Here is a 14,308-nt window from a genome sequence, read left to right as displayed (position 1 = left end):
CGTGAATATACAAAACCAATGAGTTCTAATTTCTCCCTGATTGTTCTAAAACTCAACCATGAGTTCTGACCTAAAGATTAATGAGCCATCTCATAACTCTATATCTCTAGGATTATTCATTCTTCTTTGATTATCAAGGCGAACTTTCTACACGCTTATAAATTTCTATTTAATGGCAAATTTATTGATTGTAAAATCTAGTTCTTTTCTTGAAAGTTTGAAGTTATATTTGGTAGTAATTCTTTTTATAAAATTCACTTGAGCTAACAACTGTCTAAAAATTCAAACCATGGAAAGACCTCAATGCAAGTCAAGTTTCTACTAAAGCAACAATTCTCTCTATCTTAGAAAACGACTTTGATTTAGCAATTAAGAATTAACATGGGATGTAAGAAATTCATTGCTCACATCTTAAGCAACCCATCCTTGCTTTTCCAAAGTACATTGGACATCAAAAACACTGAAAACTTAATCCCTACACTCTTGTGTGTCTTGTTGCAAAGTTTGTCCTTCGAAGACCTAAGAATCTCCGAGATCTAAATTTCAAGGATGTAACCTTTAAAAAACAGAGAAAATCACATTATTAAATTAGTATTGTGTTGTGCATCTATATACACACACTAGAAAACTGACTTATTATGATGTCTGGATGGAGCCGTTGCCATAAACTATGCAGGTAAGAACATTTTTCATCGATTGGTATAACCTCCCAAATCTTACGACCAACATTGCTAATAAGGAGTATTATTTTTCTTGGGGTGTACCAATCCAATGGTAAAAAATGTTTTGTCGTACATTGATTGTGGTACACCCCCGAACAAAGTAGTGCTCCTTAATAACAATGTTTCTAACGACGACACTCAGATTATTAAATGGATTATGTCTGGCATTTTATTTGTGCTAATTGCGACGGCGAGGCGAGAGATATTCTTATATTGTTGATGGAAATATGTTTTGAATCTCTCGAAGAGAAGATACTCCGTAAGTGAAGACTTTGGAATTTATCATATTACTTGCATAAATATAAAGTTAATAGTTTTACTTTAAAAGATAGATATGACATTATTGAGGCAGCTTAATTATTATTATTATTTTGAATCAGAATATTGTATGTCAGCGTTTTTTCTGGAATTAGGATGTTGTATGTCAGCATTTTTTTTTTGTAATCATTAAAGAGATTTTATGATAAAAAAGAAAGGATGCAGAGAGTTTGGACGACCCTGAGAGGAAACAAAAAAAAAAAAGAGGGAGAAAAAGCATAAATAATAACAGACTATCTGGATTAATTATGAAAACTTAAGAACATTCTTTAACAACCTGAATTTTGAATGTTGGACCAATATTGTAAACAATTCCAATTCTTCTTACAACAAAAATCCGGAAGTTTCGTCAATATACGAAACCTATTTTTTGAAAAGGAAAAAAAAGAATAAAGGTCTACGTGAAATCTAGAAGCAGGTAGTGAGTCCGAAGACAAGAAATTAATTTCAGTATAAAATTTTAGAATGACTTTTAATGGAAAAAAATCAACTTTCTGTGAAGCAAAAATATTTTAATTCTCTCTTCATATTTCCACTTCTGGAAAAACATAGTCACTTCTTTTGAATATCTTTTAATATCCAAACACACTATTAGTCATCCAGTACACTATAATGCCAATTCTAGTACACAAAAGCACTACTGACACATCAAACAACTCAGAAAAGAAGGAAAAAAGCCGAACCAGCCAAAGATGGTGATGCGAAACTTGATGATGTTGTGGAGCTAGTTAAGGAACAGTTTTTGTTCTACAAAAAACAGAAAGAAGAAAAGAAAGCTGACCGAGAGGCTAGGGACACAATTAGCAATGGTTGAACTGGATACTTATTCTCTACGAGCGTGCCTGGTATACACCAATAACATGAATTATGTGATCAGGTTGCGAATGAATTAGATCTATTTGTTAGGGTATAAAATGCTACGGTAGTTGTATTTTCATCTGTTGAATGGTATTTTATTGGTTTGTATTTTTTGAATTTTTAAAAATGTTGATTTGGAATGAATCTTGGAATTTTTGAATTGTATAAGGGTAAAATGTGAAATTTACGAATTTAAATATAAATATAGAGTTACTAGATATTGGTTAAATAAACATAAATTTAAAAGGCTCTAAGTAGTGGTATTTATATAGAAATAGAGGTAAACCTCTATGTAGAACCCTATACCTATATAGAGGAGAAAACAAACATGCTGTAAGTCATCCAATAGGATAACGATATACATTTATGTCACTAACATATTTACAACATGTTTGGTTAAAGGAATTAGATTCTTGGTAATACAGTTCCGGGGATGTGACCAATTCCTTGAACCAAACAACCCAAATCAACTATACGTAATTGAGAATTTTGATCCCTAGGAATCCAATTCCCTCCAAAATAATAAATTTCCATTACATTAGTCTAGTAGTGCAATGGAATTGGATTCCAGGATAAAAACAAAAATAATTGGATTACCTCAACTGAACGCTATTTTTTTTAGATTTCAATTCAATTCCACGAATTGGATTACCCATAATCATAGTCTTCCAACAAGGTGTTAGTATAAGTGAATGTTACCTTCACTTACCAGCCCTTTTCCACTATGATTGAGAGAAACAAATGTATACGTGAGTAGGGGTGCACATACCCTATCCTTACCCGCCAATCCTATCCTATCCGCCAGTTTTTTAACCGTATTCTATCCTATCCACTATTTGGCGGGTAGGGTGGCGGGTAAAGATTTTCTTAACCGCCAGTAAACGGGTAGGGTCGCGGGTATAGGCCATATCCTACCCACCCTACCTAGAAGTGCACATACTCTACTCCTACCCGCCAACCCTACCCTACCCGCCAGTTTTTTAACCGTATCCTACCCTATCCATTATTTGGCGGGTAGGGTGGCGGGTAAAAAATTTCTTAACCGTCGGTAAACGGGTAGGGTGGCGGGTATAGACCATATCCTACCCACCCTACCCGTTATGCAGCCCTATACGTGAGCATAGCGGTCACAAAATAACATGACAACACCTATAGGGAAAAGGAACTCATGTTCAGTCACCCAAAATATACAACACTAAGAGCATCTCCAACAGAAGGTGCAAAAAATTATTTGTGGCTTTTTAATTTAGTCCTTTTATTTATGGGGTCTACACATATAGTAAATATAGGACCTCATATCTAAAATACAATCTCCAACAGTAGAGAATTTTAATAGAAAATTAGTGAAAAATATGACGTGGAGGTGGAGTCGGAGGTGTAAATAACACTTTCTTGAACACCTTCATAATTAGTAATTGGTCCCTCCTAATTTGTAGGACTCTACTGTTGGAGATGGATTTATGCCAAACGGGAGTCTCAAATCCTATGTCACTAAAAAAAAGAAGATTCACCCTATGTTGAAGACGATGCTCTATACTAAATATTTTTTTTTTGCTTAATTTAGGAGTGGTTGGTAAATTCTGGGAAATTCAAGTTGGTTGACCAAGAATTATTGATTACGTAGGCAAATTAGTATTGCAATTGATTTCATCGTTGACTACTAAATTTCATAACCTGTTGCTTATTTAAGGATTATTATTAGGTTGTTATTTGTTAATGACCCAATAGAATAATAGTTTGGATCACAAAGGAGAAGAGTGCACTGCATAGAATCACTCACCATCCCCGATAATCTACTTGGAAATTCCTCTATAAACATGACAATGGTCAGTATCACTTTGTATTTTAGATTAGATATTATTCTGACTGTTCTTTTTCTAATGAGGTTTAATAATTCTAATTAACTTAACTGAGATTTGATTAACTGGACAAAATGTGAACAAAATAAGAATGAGTCTCAGCATTGCATTGCAAAGAATCACCCAAAAATCTTACCCAACGGGTAAATCCAAGAAATTGTATACTCCTGTATTTGCTCAATAAGAAGCATGCTATATTTAGAAGAAAGAATTTACATAAATCTGAGCATTAATTCCCATATTAACAACTCCACGAGTAAACAATGTTCATGGAAATTCCCGGGGCACGCAAAAAGCAATTCCAGTAGGGCCAACATAAGCGAACAGGAGCTCTTTTGCTGTCTGGTCTTGTCTTCTCGTGATGGCATGGATGACACATGAAAATTCATTGATTGCGTTTCTAGTTTTGTTAGAACAGATCATAGACGAAGAGACAAAATAAGACCCGCATATAAGTTGATACCCAAAACATAGGAACAGTCAATTGTTCTGGAGAGAGAGAAATACACAGCTAACAACTGGGGCAAAGCAAACACCATTAAATTAAACAAATCAAATCAAATCATCAGCGGCAGCAGCAATAGTAGCTTATATGTTATTACAACTCGATCAATAGTGCAATTATTTATTTTTGATTGTCCTTTACAGCGTTTCATTCCTTCGTTTGGTTGCTTTTCTTCTTGTTACTCACGTTTCTCTCCCCTCTATTTTATCGTGACGTTTTGACCGGTACAATCTCCATCACCTTCTTCTTCTTCTATCAGTTTCTGTTTCTCAGATGATGGTGGGTTCAGTTGAATAGTACTTCTCTGGTCCAAAAAATATGTTCAATTCTATGGAAGTTTGGTTGAAGATTGTTTATGTTATCTTTTCTTTTTGTTCTGCTTTAGTTCTGGGTGCTATCAAAGGTAAAACCCTTATTTCTTTCTTTTTTTTTTTTTTTTTTCCAATTTTTGTCTTCTAATAGACCCTTTTTTCTACATTTTAATTCAGTTTTAGAGAAATTTGATTGTGGGTTTCTTTGCTTGAATTTTGATTTTTATGTAAGGGTTTCTTATGTTTTGCTATAATTTTGATCCGCAGGTGTATTAGTAGGTCCATTTGCAAGTTTAATCTTAATACTTGGAAATGGTGGAGTGATTCTTGGTCTCTTTCCTGCTCAAGTTTATTGGACTGTCTATACGCTTACCCAGTTAGTTTCTTACTCCAATTCCTGTACTTCTCATTAACTTTTTCTGTTTTGTTGATGTTTGTTTCAAAATTGAGGTTTATCTCTTTGTCATGCAGGACTAATCGGTTAGATGTACCTCTCAAAGTGGCTTTCTTGCTTACGTTACCGGCATTATTTGGGTTATGGTTAGCTCTTGGAATTGCCGGTACTGTAATTGTGGGATTGGGATATGGTTTTTTCACACCTTGGGTATCAACTTTTGAGGCCTTCAGACAAGACAGTGAATCAAGGAAATATTTTCACTGCTTAGTGGTAAAACTTTCAACTTCAATTGGCAATTGCCCCTTTTGCAGTAGTTTTTGTAGTAGTAATTCTGTTTGAGATTTTACATTAGAAATTGGTCAATTGGTTAGGATGGAACTTGGGGTACTGTCAAAGGGAGTTGCACAGTTGTCAGAGATTTTGCTGATATGTGTTATCATACATACCCACTTTACTTGAAGGAGTTGAGGGAAGCATCTATTTCAGACGAACATCAAACTCTGAGGTATGTATGTCTACTCAATCTACTCATTGTTATAGAAAATTCAACTTTAAGAGAATGTACAGATGTTAGCATTTTGAGAAGATGCAATTAGAAAAATTCCTTTTCTGGCTGTCTCAAGTGGGTCAATAAATTATTTTTAAATTGCTATGACCTCTCTGTTGGACAGTCTGGACCTTATGGCGAAGAATCTGACTTTGGAATGTTTCGTAAAACTAATGGGTGACAAGTCAAGGAGTACTATAATATGCTCTATAAGATATGCAAGTTCAAGGGGAATTTATATTTATTTTTCAATTCGCACAGAATCAAACTTTGTACAGATGACTAATCCATTATCTATGACGTGGATACAGAATCTACAGATCCCAAATCCATAGAATGGTGTCATCTTTATTCGATATAATGTTGGTAAAGGAACCAGAAGTATGCTGCGTAGGGTGTTAGCCTGTCTGGGAATCGTAGTCAATAGATTGCATTGTGTTGGTTATTTCAAATAACTTCTGCTAGGAGGATACCCTTTGATTTTCGGCTGTGTCTGGTTTTGAGTTTCTTCTTTCATCATTTTATTATGGTTTGAGAAAAAGAGAAATGGTTGTTGATAAGAGCTATATTTGCATTATGATCAGTACAAACAATGTGCTGAAAGGATTTAGTCTCACTCGCACCCTCACCTTGAAACCTTGTGCAGGTCAGTACATGTTCCCGCATGTATCATCGTGGGGTTGATGGGACTCATCATAGAGATTCCTCTTTATACCATCATTGCAGTGATAAAGAGTCCGTACCTGCTTATCATGGGCTGGTATAGGTTGCTACATGACCTAGTAAGCCGAGAAGGCCCCTTCCTTGAAACAGCTTGTATACCTATTGCCGGTTTAGCAATCCTTCTGTGGCCACTTATTGTTGTTGGGAGCATCTTATTGTCTGTTTTCTCAAGCATCTTCATTGGGTTGTATGGAGCAATTATTGTATATCAGGTTTATTCTAGCTTCAGCTCTCATTTCTTACTTAACAGTCAGTATTCCTTGTAATAAGCTCAACTTTCCAGTCTGTTCAATGGTGTAGGAAAGATCTTTCAGGAGAGGTTTAGCTTATATAGTTGCCATGGTTGCGGAATTCGACGAGTACACAAATGATTTGCTTTACCTAAGAGAAGGGTCCATATTTCCAAAGTAAAATTCTGCGAACTATTTGTTTTCCTTTTGGAACTGTCTTGTAAGTTCCCTCTTTAATTGCCCATGTCACTGCTCAACACAGGCCCCGGTACAGGTCGAAAAAGTCCTCTCACGCAGGAGATTTTTCCGTCGGAAGTAGCCGTCCTGGCAAGTTCATTGCTGTTACAGAAGCACCTGCAATGCTTATTGCAAATTTAGCACCATCGAGATCCGTTAGGGAGACAATACAAGAAGTAAAAATGGTGCAGGTATGCTTTACTTCTCTCAGTTTCATGTATATTCTTATGTAATGCCATCAGAGATAACTTTTGTACTGATGCCATTTGCTTATCATTAAATAATAACTACCACAACATTGTGTTTTTTTACCCGACGAATAATATTGGTTGTGGTTTATATTTCAAATACAATAGATATGGGAACACATTATGAGGTCTTGTGTACTGAGGGGAAAGGAACTGGTGGATGCTAACATTATATTGCCAGCTGACCTTGATGAATGGTCCAGGGTGAAGGGCAGTATTGATATCACCCTTGTCGGTGTTGGCCTTCCTAGCTATTCATTAATGCGGACTCTCCTGGACTCTATCGCAGCTGGAGCAGGAGGTTTGTTAATGCTTGACGGCATCGAAGTCAACCATCTAAATGTTCCCCAAGACAGACTACTGGAATGGTTTTTTTCTCCTATTTTAGTTTTGAAGGAGCAGATTAAGGTTATAAATCTCTCAGAAGGGGAGTTAAGGTTTTTGGAGAAGGTTGTTCTTTTTGGTACTGATACTCGGCGTATGGAAACTTGGGACAACGGCAGTATTGTTCCCGAGGATGCTCTAAGGACTGCTCAAATTCAAGGTATCAGCAGAAGGTAAGGACTACTCTTACATCCTCAAAACTGTGTATTTAAAATTTTAACGCCTCTTCTTCTCATGTTACTGGTGGATAATGATGTACTTGCAGGCTGATGGGAATGACGAGAAGTTTATCAAAGTTTCCAACCTATAGAAGAAGATTCAGCCGTGTAGTGAAAACTTTGGTCGCTTATTCTTTAGAGAAGAGCAGTTCAATAGGATCCATGTCTCCGAGATCAGCTGCTTCCATAGAGCTTGTATAGGGTGAAAGCATACTCAGATAATTTTGTGCATATTCTTACAAATGGTCCGTCTTTTTGGGGTCTCCTCTATATGATTGTAAGGAGGGGGGAAGATATCCTTCCATTACCCTTGTAATTTCAGTTCGATCAGAAAAATTAGCCTTGTAATTTCATAGTCAGAGTAAAGCTTTTGTTTTCGGAAATTTGGTTTGGTTAGCTTTTTGTCAAGTGGTTGAATTCAACTTTTGCCTGTAACTCACAAAAGAAAAGGTGAACAAACGGAGAGACACTGGGAATCTGCGGTTCTTGTTTTCATTTTATTAGTTGATTAGCAAAATCAAATTTACATGTTCTTTTTAGAACTTAATCATCTTGGTTGATGAAAGAAGCCAACCTTTTGAGCATGTTCACAGCATTATCAGAACTGGGGTTAAACAGATGGAACACATGACCTTCCCCTTCTGTCTCCATAGTCTCTATAACACCTTTCCACCCACTCTTCCGCAGTAGTTCACCATAAAACAGTCCCCTGTATCTCAACAAATCTCTCTGCAACACAAATCAACACCCTGTTGCATCCCAAAATCGAAAGATTGGGGTCTGTAGCTGGGTTAATAAGCGGGTCATCATTCCCTGTCGTCGATGGACAAACAGTGAGCCATAGCTTATCTATTCTTTCCCTCAAACTTCTGTCTTTTTGCTCCAGCCCAATCGGTTCCATCCCCCAAAAGTAAGGATGCACTAGAACAACTCCCAAAATTTTCAAGCCATAAATGTGTTCAGAACTAATCCCAGCACGAATAGCCATGTTGTGCGCGATATTAGCACCTGCACTGTCACCAGCCAAGAAAACTCGATCGAAATCCGCATACTCATTCAACCATGTCTCAGGTTTTTGCCCGTTACTAGTGGTAGAAGTAGAATGAGAAAGTACCCATTGTAAGGCAGTCCATGAATCCTCATAGGCGATGGGCAGTGGGTGCTCCGGGGCTCGTCTATAGTCCATGGAAACGGCAACAACATTTGTTTCTGAAACTAATGAATTGACATAGTTGTGGTATTTAGGATTGAAGGCAGTGTTTGTACAGAAAGCTCCACCATGGAAATAAATGAGAAGTGGAAGCTTATTCTTCTTCTCTTGCAATTGGTGAGTGCTTAATTTTGCAAGACACAGTCTTGCAGAAACACCAGTTTCAGAGACGATTACAACATATTTGGATAAAACGCTTGATTCTGAATTTTCAACAATAGATGGAGGAACAAATTCATCTTGGTAACCTGGTAACCTCTCTACTCTACCATCTTTGTATACCTTCAAATAGTGTAGAAGTTGATAAGCCAATTCATTGCTTCCCTCCATTATTTCCACAGAAAATGAAGAAAAATGAAACGAAATGAAAGAAACTACTAGATGGGATCTGATTGGATTAAGTTTATGTTAAAGAAAGTGGGGTCAGGTGATAATGCTGTTGAAGAAGCGATATAAAAGCTGTCATGTCATTGCCGCTGTAATGTAGCACATATTATAGTGGTCATTTATTGATCTGAGCAAATCTTCTAGAAAAAAGTGAACTACATGAACAAATTTTCTCAAGCCCAACAAATGGGCTTTGATTAAAGCACATAGGAGAAAAATGATGCAAGAAAAGTAGAAGAAACAATTGAGAATCTATATATGTATCAGATGATCAACTGTAAGTATTTTGAAATCAGTTTCTAGTTATCTTGATGCATAAAAGAAACCAAGAATTTCATCATGTTCAGAGCATTTTCAGAACCGGGGTCATGCAAATGGAAAACATGACCCTCTCCTTTAGACTCCATAATCTCAACAACACCTTCCCAACCACTTTTCTTCAGTGTCTCATGATAAAACCATCCCCTGTCCCTCAATAAGTCTTTCTCTGCAACACATACCAACACTTTGTTGCATCCCAAGCTCGAAAGATTTGGGTCAGTTGCAGGGTTGATCAATGGGTCGTCATTACCGATTGTTGTTGTTGGACAAACTGTAAGCCATAGCTTGTCTACTCTTTGCTTCAAATCCATGTCTAATTTCTCTACACCAATTGGTTCCATCCCCCAAAAGTGAGGATGCACTAAAACAACCCCCCAAAGCTTCAAACCGAAAATTTGCTCAGGTGTAATTCCAACACGAATTGCCATGTTATGTGCGATATTAGCACCGGAGCTGTCACCACCCAAAATAACTTGATTGAAATCAGCACAATCACTTAACCAGATCTCATGTCCTTGTTGATCAGACAGAGAGTGAGAAAGTACCCATTTTAAGGCCGCCCATGAATCTTCATAAGCCACAGGGAGAGGATTCTCTGGTGCTCGTCTGTATTCCACCGAGACGGCAACAACATTTGTCTCTGCAACTAAAGAATTTAGGTAATCGTGGTATCTAGGATTAAAGGCGGAATAGGTGCAAAATGCTCCGCCATGGAAATAAACGAGAAGGGGAAGCTTCTTCTTCTGCCGCGGCTCCTCTGTGTGGGTGATTTTGACTTGGGAAGATATAGTCTTGCAGACAGACCAGTTTGAGGTACAATTACAACATCTTTTGACGAAACACTCATTTTCAAATCTCTGAAAATTGATGGAGGAACAAATTCATCTCGGTAATGCGATAGCCTCTCAACTTGACCATTTTTATACACCCTCAAATAAGGTAGAAGTTCATAAGCTAATCCAGAGTTAATTGCCTCCATTGTTATGTACAAAAGAAGAAGAACAATATCAAAGATGATTAAATGGGATTGGTATACTTATTGAACAAAGTCAACGTGCAAATCTCGTTGCAAACATAAGATGTGAAATTGATTGATATTTTGCTTTCTTTTATGGGGTTTCATTGGCTGTAAAATGGTTCTTTTTCTAGTGGCTAGTAGAATAATTTACTGTTGAATTCTACTTTTGCCTGCTGTGAGGAAACATTTAGAATATATAGAGTATATCATGTTTATCTATTCAAGATTTGAAGTCTAATGTATAGTGCTGGTATTCAAGATTCAATCCTTGTTTGACCTGATTCCTACAAGACAAACCGCGTTTCATTATGTGCACATCAATTTCATGGAACACATTGGACATAAGGAACTCATGGGACACATGACCCATTTCAGCAGTCCATGAACTCCACAAACCCCTCTGCAGGCACTCCTGTCCAAAGGTTCATAGTAAAACCATCTCCAACTAAAACTGTTATTTACAAAAACCACAACTTGGCAACCCTATCTCAAAAGATTTGTTAGCCACACAGGATTGAAAGCGGGTCGTCACAGACCCTGTTGTAAAGGGGACGCAGTAGCGAAGAACATGCCAACTATTCCCTCCATATCTATTATGTTCACCTCAGAATAATCAGTTCCACCTAGCCAAAGGCAGGATTCAACAAAACAATCCTCGAAATGTTTCATGAGCTGTCCCTGTACAAATGGTGGTTGGCAGCTCTTACTGTTGTTTTTTATGGCAAAAATGGTTCATTTTTTTTTAACACAAGCCAGAGTTGGGGAGTGTCAGGCTTGGAGCAATGCCAATTGATACTAAATAACTGAAATCGACTGACTGCCATCTCAACAAGTGCAATGATATATACCCATCTTTCTCTTTAAGACTAAGGGGACCATATTTCAGTGAAAGATGGCCGTAACAAAAAATTGCAGTAGTATAGTAAAGATGCATAGTTGACAAACACTAGTCTATCAAATTGTACTTTTTTCAAGTGTACATTATGAGGCAGGTCATCAGTTTCCATGTTTTGAAAACAAAGAACAAAACAAATTTACTAGTTCCTAGAAGAGCCTGATTATATTGTTGTGTAAAATGTACTCACAGATAAACAAATTCAGCCAATCTCCTCTAACAGCTTTGTAATTGCTTCAGATGTAAGAGGAATGTAAACACAATCCTGCCCATCGGAGTGTCTTCTAGTCTTAATCAATTCATGATCTTTAAACTCCGTCAAGTGGGAATTCAGCGTCATTTGGCTGCTAACTAGAAAACGTTCACGGCAGGTTGCATACAAGTTGTTTATTGGCATTCCTGAGAAAGAAAACAGGTATATTAGGACAATAAACAGTAAATCTCAATCTCACCTTTCTATGGAAAATTAGTAGCATAGAAGTATTATGCACCAAAATGCTTACCTTCTTCATCGGAGTGGGCCAGTTGATGTTGAGCAAGAACCTTGAACACACTCTGCGCATTTGGTGTCAAACTCTGAAGTACAATTGCAGCGGTTTTAGCATTTTGGGCTGTCCCACTACAGGCAAGAATCAAGGGGAAAAACACCCCTTCAACTTTGTATGGTGCAAAGGTCGGGACATGATACCAGCACCAATTGAACTGTGTGTGGACCATTTTCTTGTCCCATACTGGAAGCAAAACAGACATTCACTCAATCAACAAAGGAAATAGAGGCAATTAATACTTTAAGAACCACTAATTCTAGGCGGTAGTTAGACTGTACCCTAACCTCGTGTACTACGTCTCCAAACGTCATTAAATAAATGTTCTGGTTTGTCGGGAAACCAAAACAACCCAATTACAACATTCTGAAACAGGAAACACTGACCACCAATAATGATAAGATCCACTATACTGTACCAGTGATAAACGGCCATGCAAACCAACAAATGATGCTACATGTACAAACTTCTAGACGCCAATTAATCTATGTGATGGAGTTAGAAAGTCAGATTGGAGGTAGTACCTAAGGCATAACTTTTAACAGGAATATAAATAGAATTGTCAAAGACTCTAGATTGTAGGTGCATATGTTAAGTGAATATATTTGGGATCCCAACTCCAAGTGCTTGTTAGATTTGGTATAAAATGAATTGTAGAAAATGGGAAAAGCACACAAACATAGTGCAAAATGAATTCTTACACAGTGCTGTATTGACATGATCTATCGATGCAACCACACGAACATTGGAACAGCTTGCAAGTCGTGCAAGATACTGTTGTGTTTCACTGTCTCGCAACCCAGGTCCATCAATATTGTGTATAACAACACAGACAAAGCAGTCATTTTCCTTTGCGTTGGAACCGTCTAAAAATGCAAGAAGATCTTCCATGGATTGCGAACTGAAAGGTTGTTGAACTTTAGATGTGCTACCCGCAGAAGACCTACGTCTGGTCTTTAGCTGTTCCCACAGAATTTCAGCTAGGGTGGACACAACCTACACTTAAAAGAATTGCAGACATCAAATGAAAAATCCCTTTGACGAAACAAACATATATTGGTTCCTAAATGCTCAAATGTAATACATTTTTAACATTGACTGACTGAAGATAGCCATTGATAACGATTACACCACAATCTGTCAACTCTGTAGAAGCAAAATCTTCAAGCAAAGCCTTCTTAGAGCCGAACCCATACATCAAAAGACCAAAGCCACACCTACAACATTTTACCAATTTCATAAAAAATGTTAACAATCCCCTCGACCCCCACTCCAAACCCAAGAAAGAAATACAGGTGCACCAGCGCAAAACAGACAAGAGAGGAGGTCGAATCCAGGTGCAATTTACCCCCACTTACCAGGGAATCTAGGATGGCACTAGTTCTTGTTTGTACATTCATGGTGCAAATGGGGATATATAACACAGTTGAGTTGACCACATAAAACTCAAATTTACATCAAATGTACAATATTAAAACTAAGAAAATCGAACTTTATACCTCAATTCAAAAACCCATTTTGGGTATAAGCTTTTGTAACTAATTAGCAAAGTATTAATCTCTTTCTCATGTTTAGTCTCAATATTAGAAACTGCAACTCTCAGTTCCTGCACATTCGTTCCCAGAAAAAAATCACTAATCATAACCACAGATAAATATTAGCAATAAAAACATTAGCATAAAAAAATAGTTCAGAAATTAAAAAGAGGGTAAAGACCTGCTCATCAACAACATCAATGTCAGATAATTTCTGGGCAGATTTTTTCTTCCCAGATCCGCGCATTTCTTTAGCTAGGAAGTAATTCCTGGAGAATCCAAACTCCTCATCGTCGTCTAGATCGTTGATATCCATGATTGTGAAGCAGAGAGAGGTATTCAGCGATGAGTGGTGATAAAAAAAAAGGGGATGTGCCCTAGTTAGCTATTTATTTTCCCGCGCGTTTTTGAAGACCCAATGGGTGAGGGTAAAACCCGTTTGAAAAGTCGGTACAGTCAGGGAGAGGGGATAAAATATGGGCTTGTTGCTATTATGAATTAAACTAGTCCAGATGCATGCGCGATGCACCTATCATTCTGTTTTCCTTTGTGCATGCATCAAATCTTGATTTTGGTATTGCTTTGTGAATCAGCGCATCAGATTAGCAGTTTAATTGCTCTCTGTAAATTTGTTATTTCAGAAGTTGGATTAAGGTACGACATTTGGATTAATGATTCTTATGTTGAACACGTACATTTTTAAATCAGATGCACTGAAATAGCATTGCACTGTACAGATCATAAAGAGAAATATATATATATTCAAGTCTGTAATTTGGCAATCAATCCACATATATGAAGATGCTGGTCCGAAAGACTTGAACCTTCGACCAAGAAAAG

At 37.2% G+C, this 14,308-nt stretch overlaps 2 protein-coding genes and 2 pseudogenes across 2 annotated transcripts; 1 reads left to right on the top strand and 3 right to left on the bottom strand.

Moving 5' to 3' along the window:
* The first annotated feature begins 4,136 nt into the window (after positions 1-4,136).
* Positions 4,137-7,940, top strand: LOC113297478 (uncharacterized membrane protein At3g27390-like). Its single transcript, XM_026545963.1, has 9 exons — positions 4,137-4,665; positions 4,841-4,949; positions 5,045-5,240; positions 5,342-5,475; positions 6,164-6,452; positions 6,541-6,647; positions 6,733-6,898; positions 7,064-7,512; positions 7,605-7,940. The coding sequence occupies exons 1-9, from the start codon at positions 4,581-4,583 to the stop codon at positions 7,756-7,758; spliced, it is 1,689 nt and encodes a 562-aa protein (XP_026401748.1). The 5' UTR covers positions 4,137-4,580; the 3' UTR covers positions 7,759-7,940.
* Positions 7,941-8,025: 85 nt separating this feature from the next.
* LOC113297497 lies at positions 8,026-9,164 on the bottom strand (annotated as a pseudogene).
* Positions 9,165-9,251: 87 nt separating this feature from the next.
* Positions 9,252-10,657, bottom strand: LOC113297487 (annotated as a pseudogene).
* A 775-nt stretch (positions 10,658-11,432) lies between these two features.
* Positions 11,433-13,798, bottom strand: LOC113332107 (origin of replication complex subunit 2-like). Its single transcript, XM_026578785.1, has 6 exons — positions 13,650-13,798; positions 13,433-13,539; positions 13,018-13,150; positions 12,635-12,929; positions 11,892-12,119; positions 11,433-11,787 (listed from the first exon to the last, which is right to left on the bottom strand). The coding sequence occupies exons 1-6, from the start codon at positions 13,782-13,784 to the stop codon at positions 11,591-11,593; spliced, it is 1,095 nt and encodes a 364-aa protein (XP_026434570.1). The 5' UTR covers positions 13,785-13,798; the 3' UTR covers positions 11,433-11,590.
* Between the last annotated feature and the right edge of the window lie 510 nt (positions 13,799-14,308).

The sequence above is a fragment of the Papaver somniferum genome, chromosome 1 (genome assembly GCF_003573695.1).
Source record: "Papaver somniferum cultivar HN1 chromosome 1, ASM357369v1, whole genome shotgun sequence".
In the NCBI taxonomy this organism is placed as follows: Eukaryota; Viridiplantae; Streptophyta; class Magnoliopsida; order Ranunculales; family Papaveraceae; genus Papaver; species Papaver somniferum.
This window is presented reverse-complemented; position numbering and strand designations above follow the sequence as displayed.

Excerpts from the sequence above, each read along its gene's own strand:
- LOC113297478 (XM_026545963.1), top strand. The coding sequence starts at position 4,581 with ATGTTCAATTCTATGGAAGTTTGGTTGAAGATTGTTTATGTTATCTTT. Across the intron at positions 6,648-6,732 it reads GAAGGGTCCATATTTCCAAA|GCCCCGGTACAGGTCGAAAA; the intron begins GTAAAATTCTGC and ends TGCTCAACACAG. Across the intron at positions 7,513-7,604 it reads ATTCAAGGTATCAGCAGAAG|GCTGATGGGAATGACGAGAA; the intron begins GTAAGGACTACT and ends ATGTACTTGCAG.
- LOC113332107 (XM_026578785.1), bottom strand. The coding sequence starts at position 13,784 with ATGGATATCAACGATCTAGACGACGATGAGGAGTTTGGATTCTCCAGG. Across the intron at positions 13,540-13,649 it reads TTGATGTTGTTGATGAGCAG|GAACTGAGAGTTGCAGTTTC; the intron begins GTCTTTACCCTC and ends ACGAATGTGCAG. Across the intron at positions 11,788-11,891 it reads GGCCCACTCCGATGAAGAAG|GAATGCCAATAAACAACTTG; the intron begins GTAAGCATTTTG and ends TTTCTTTCTCAG.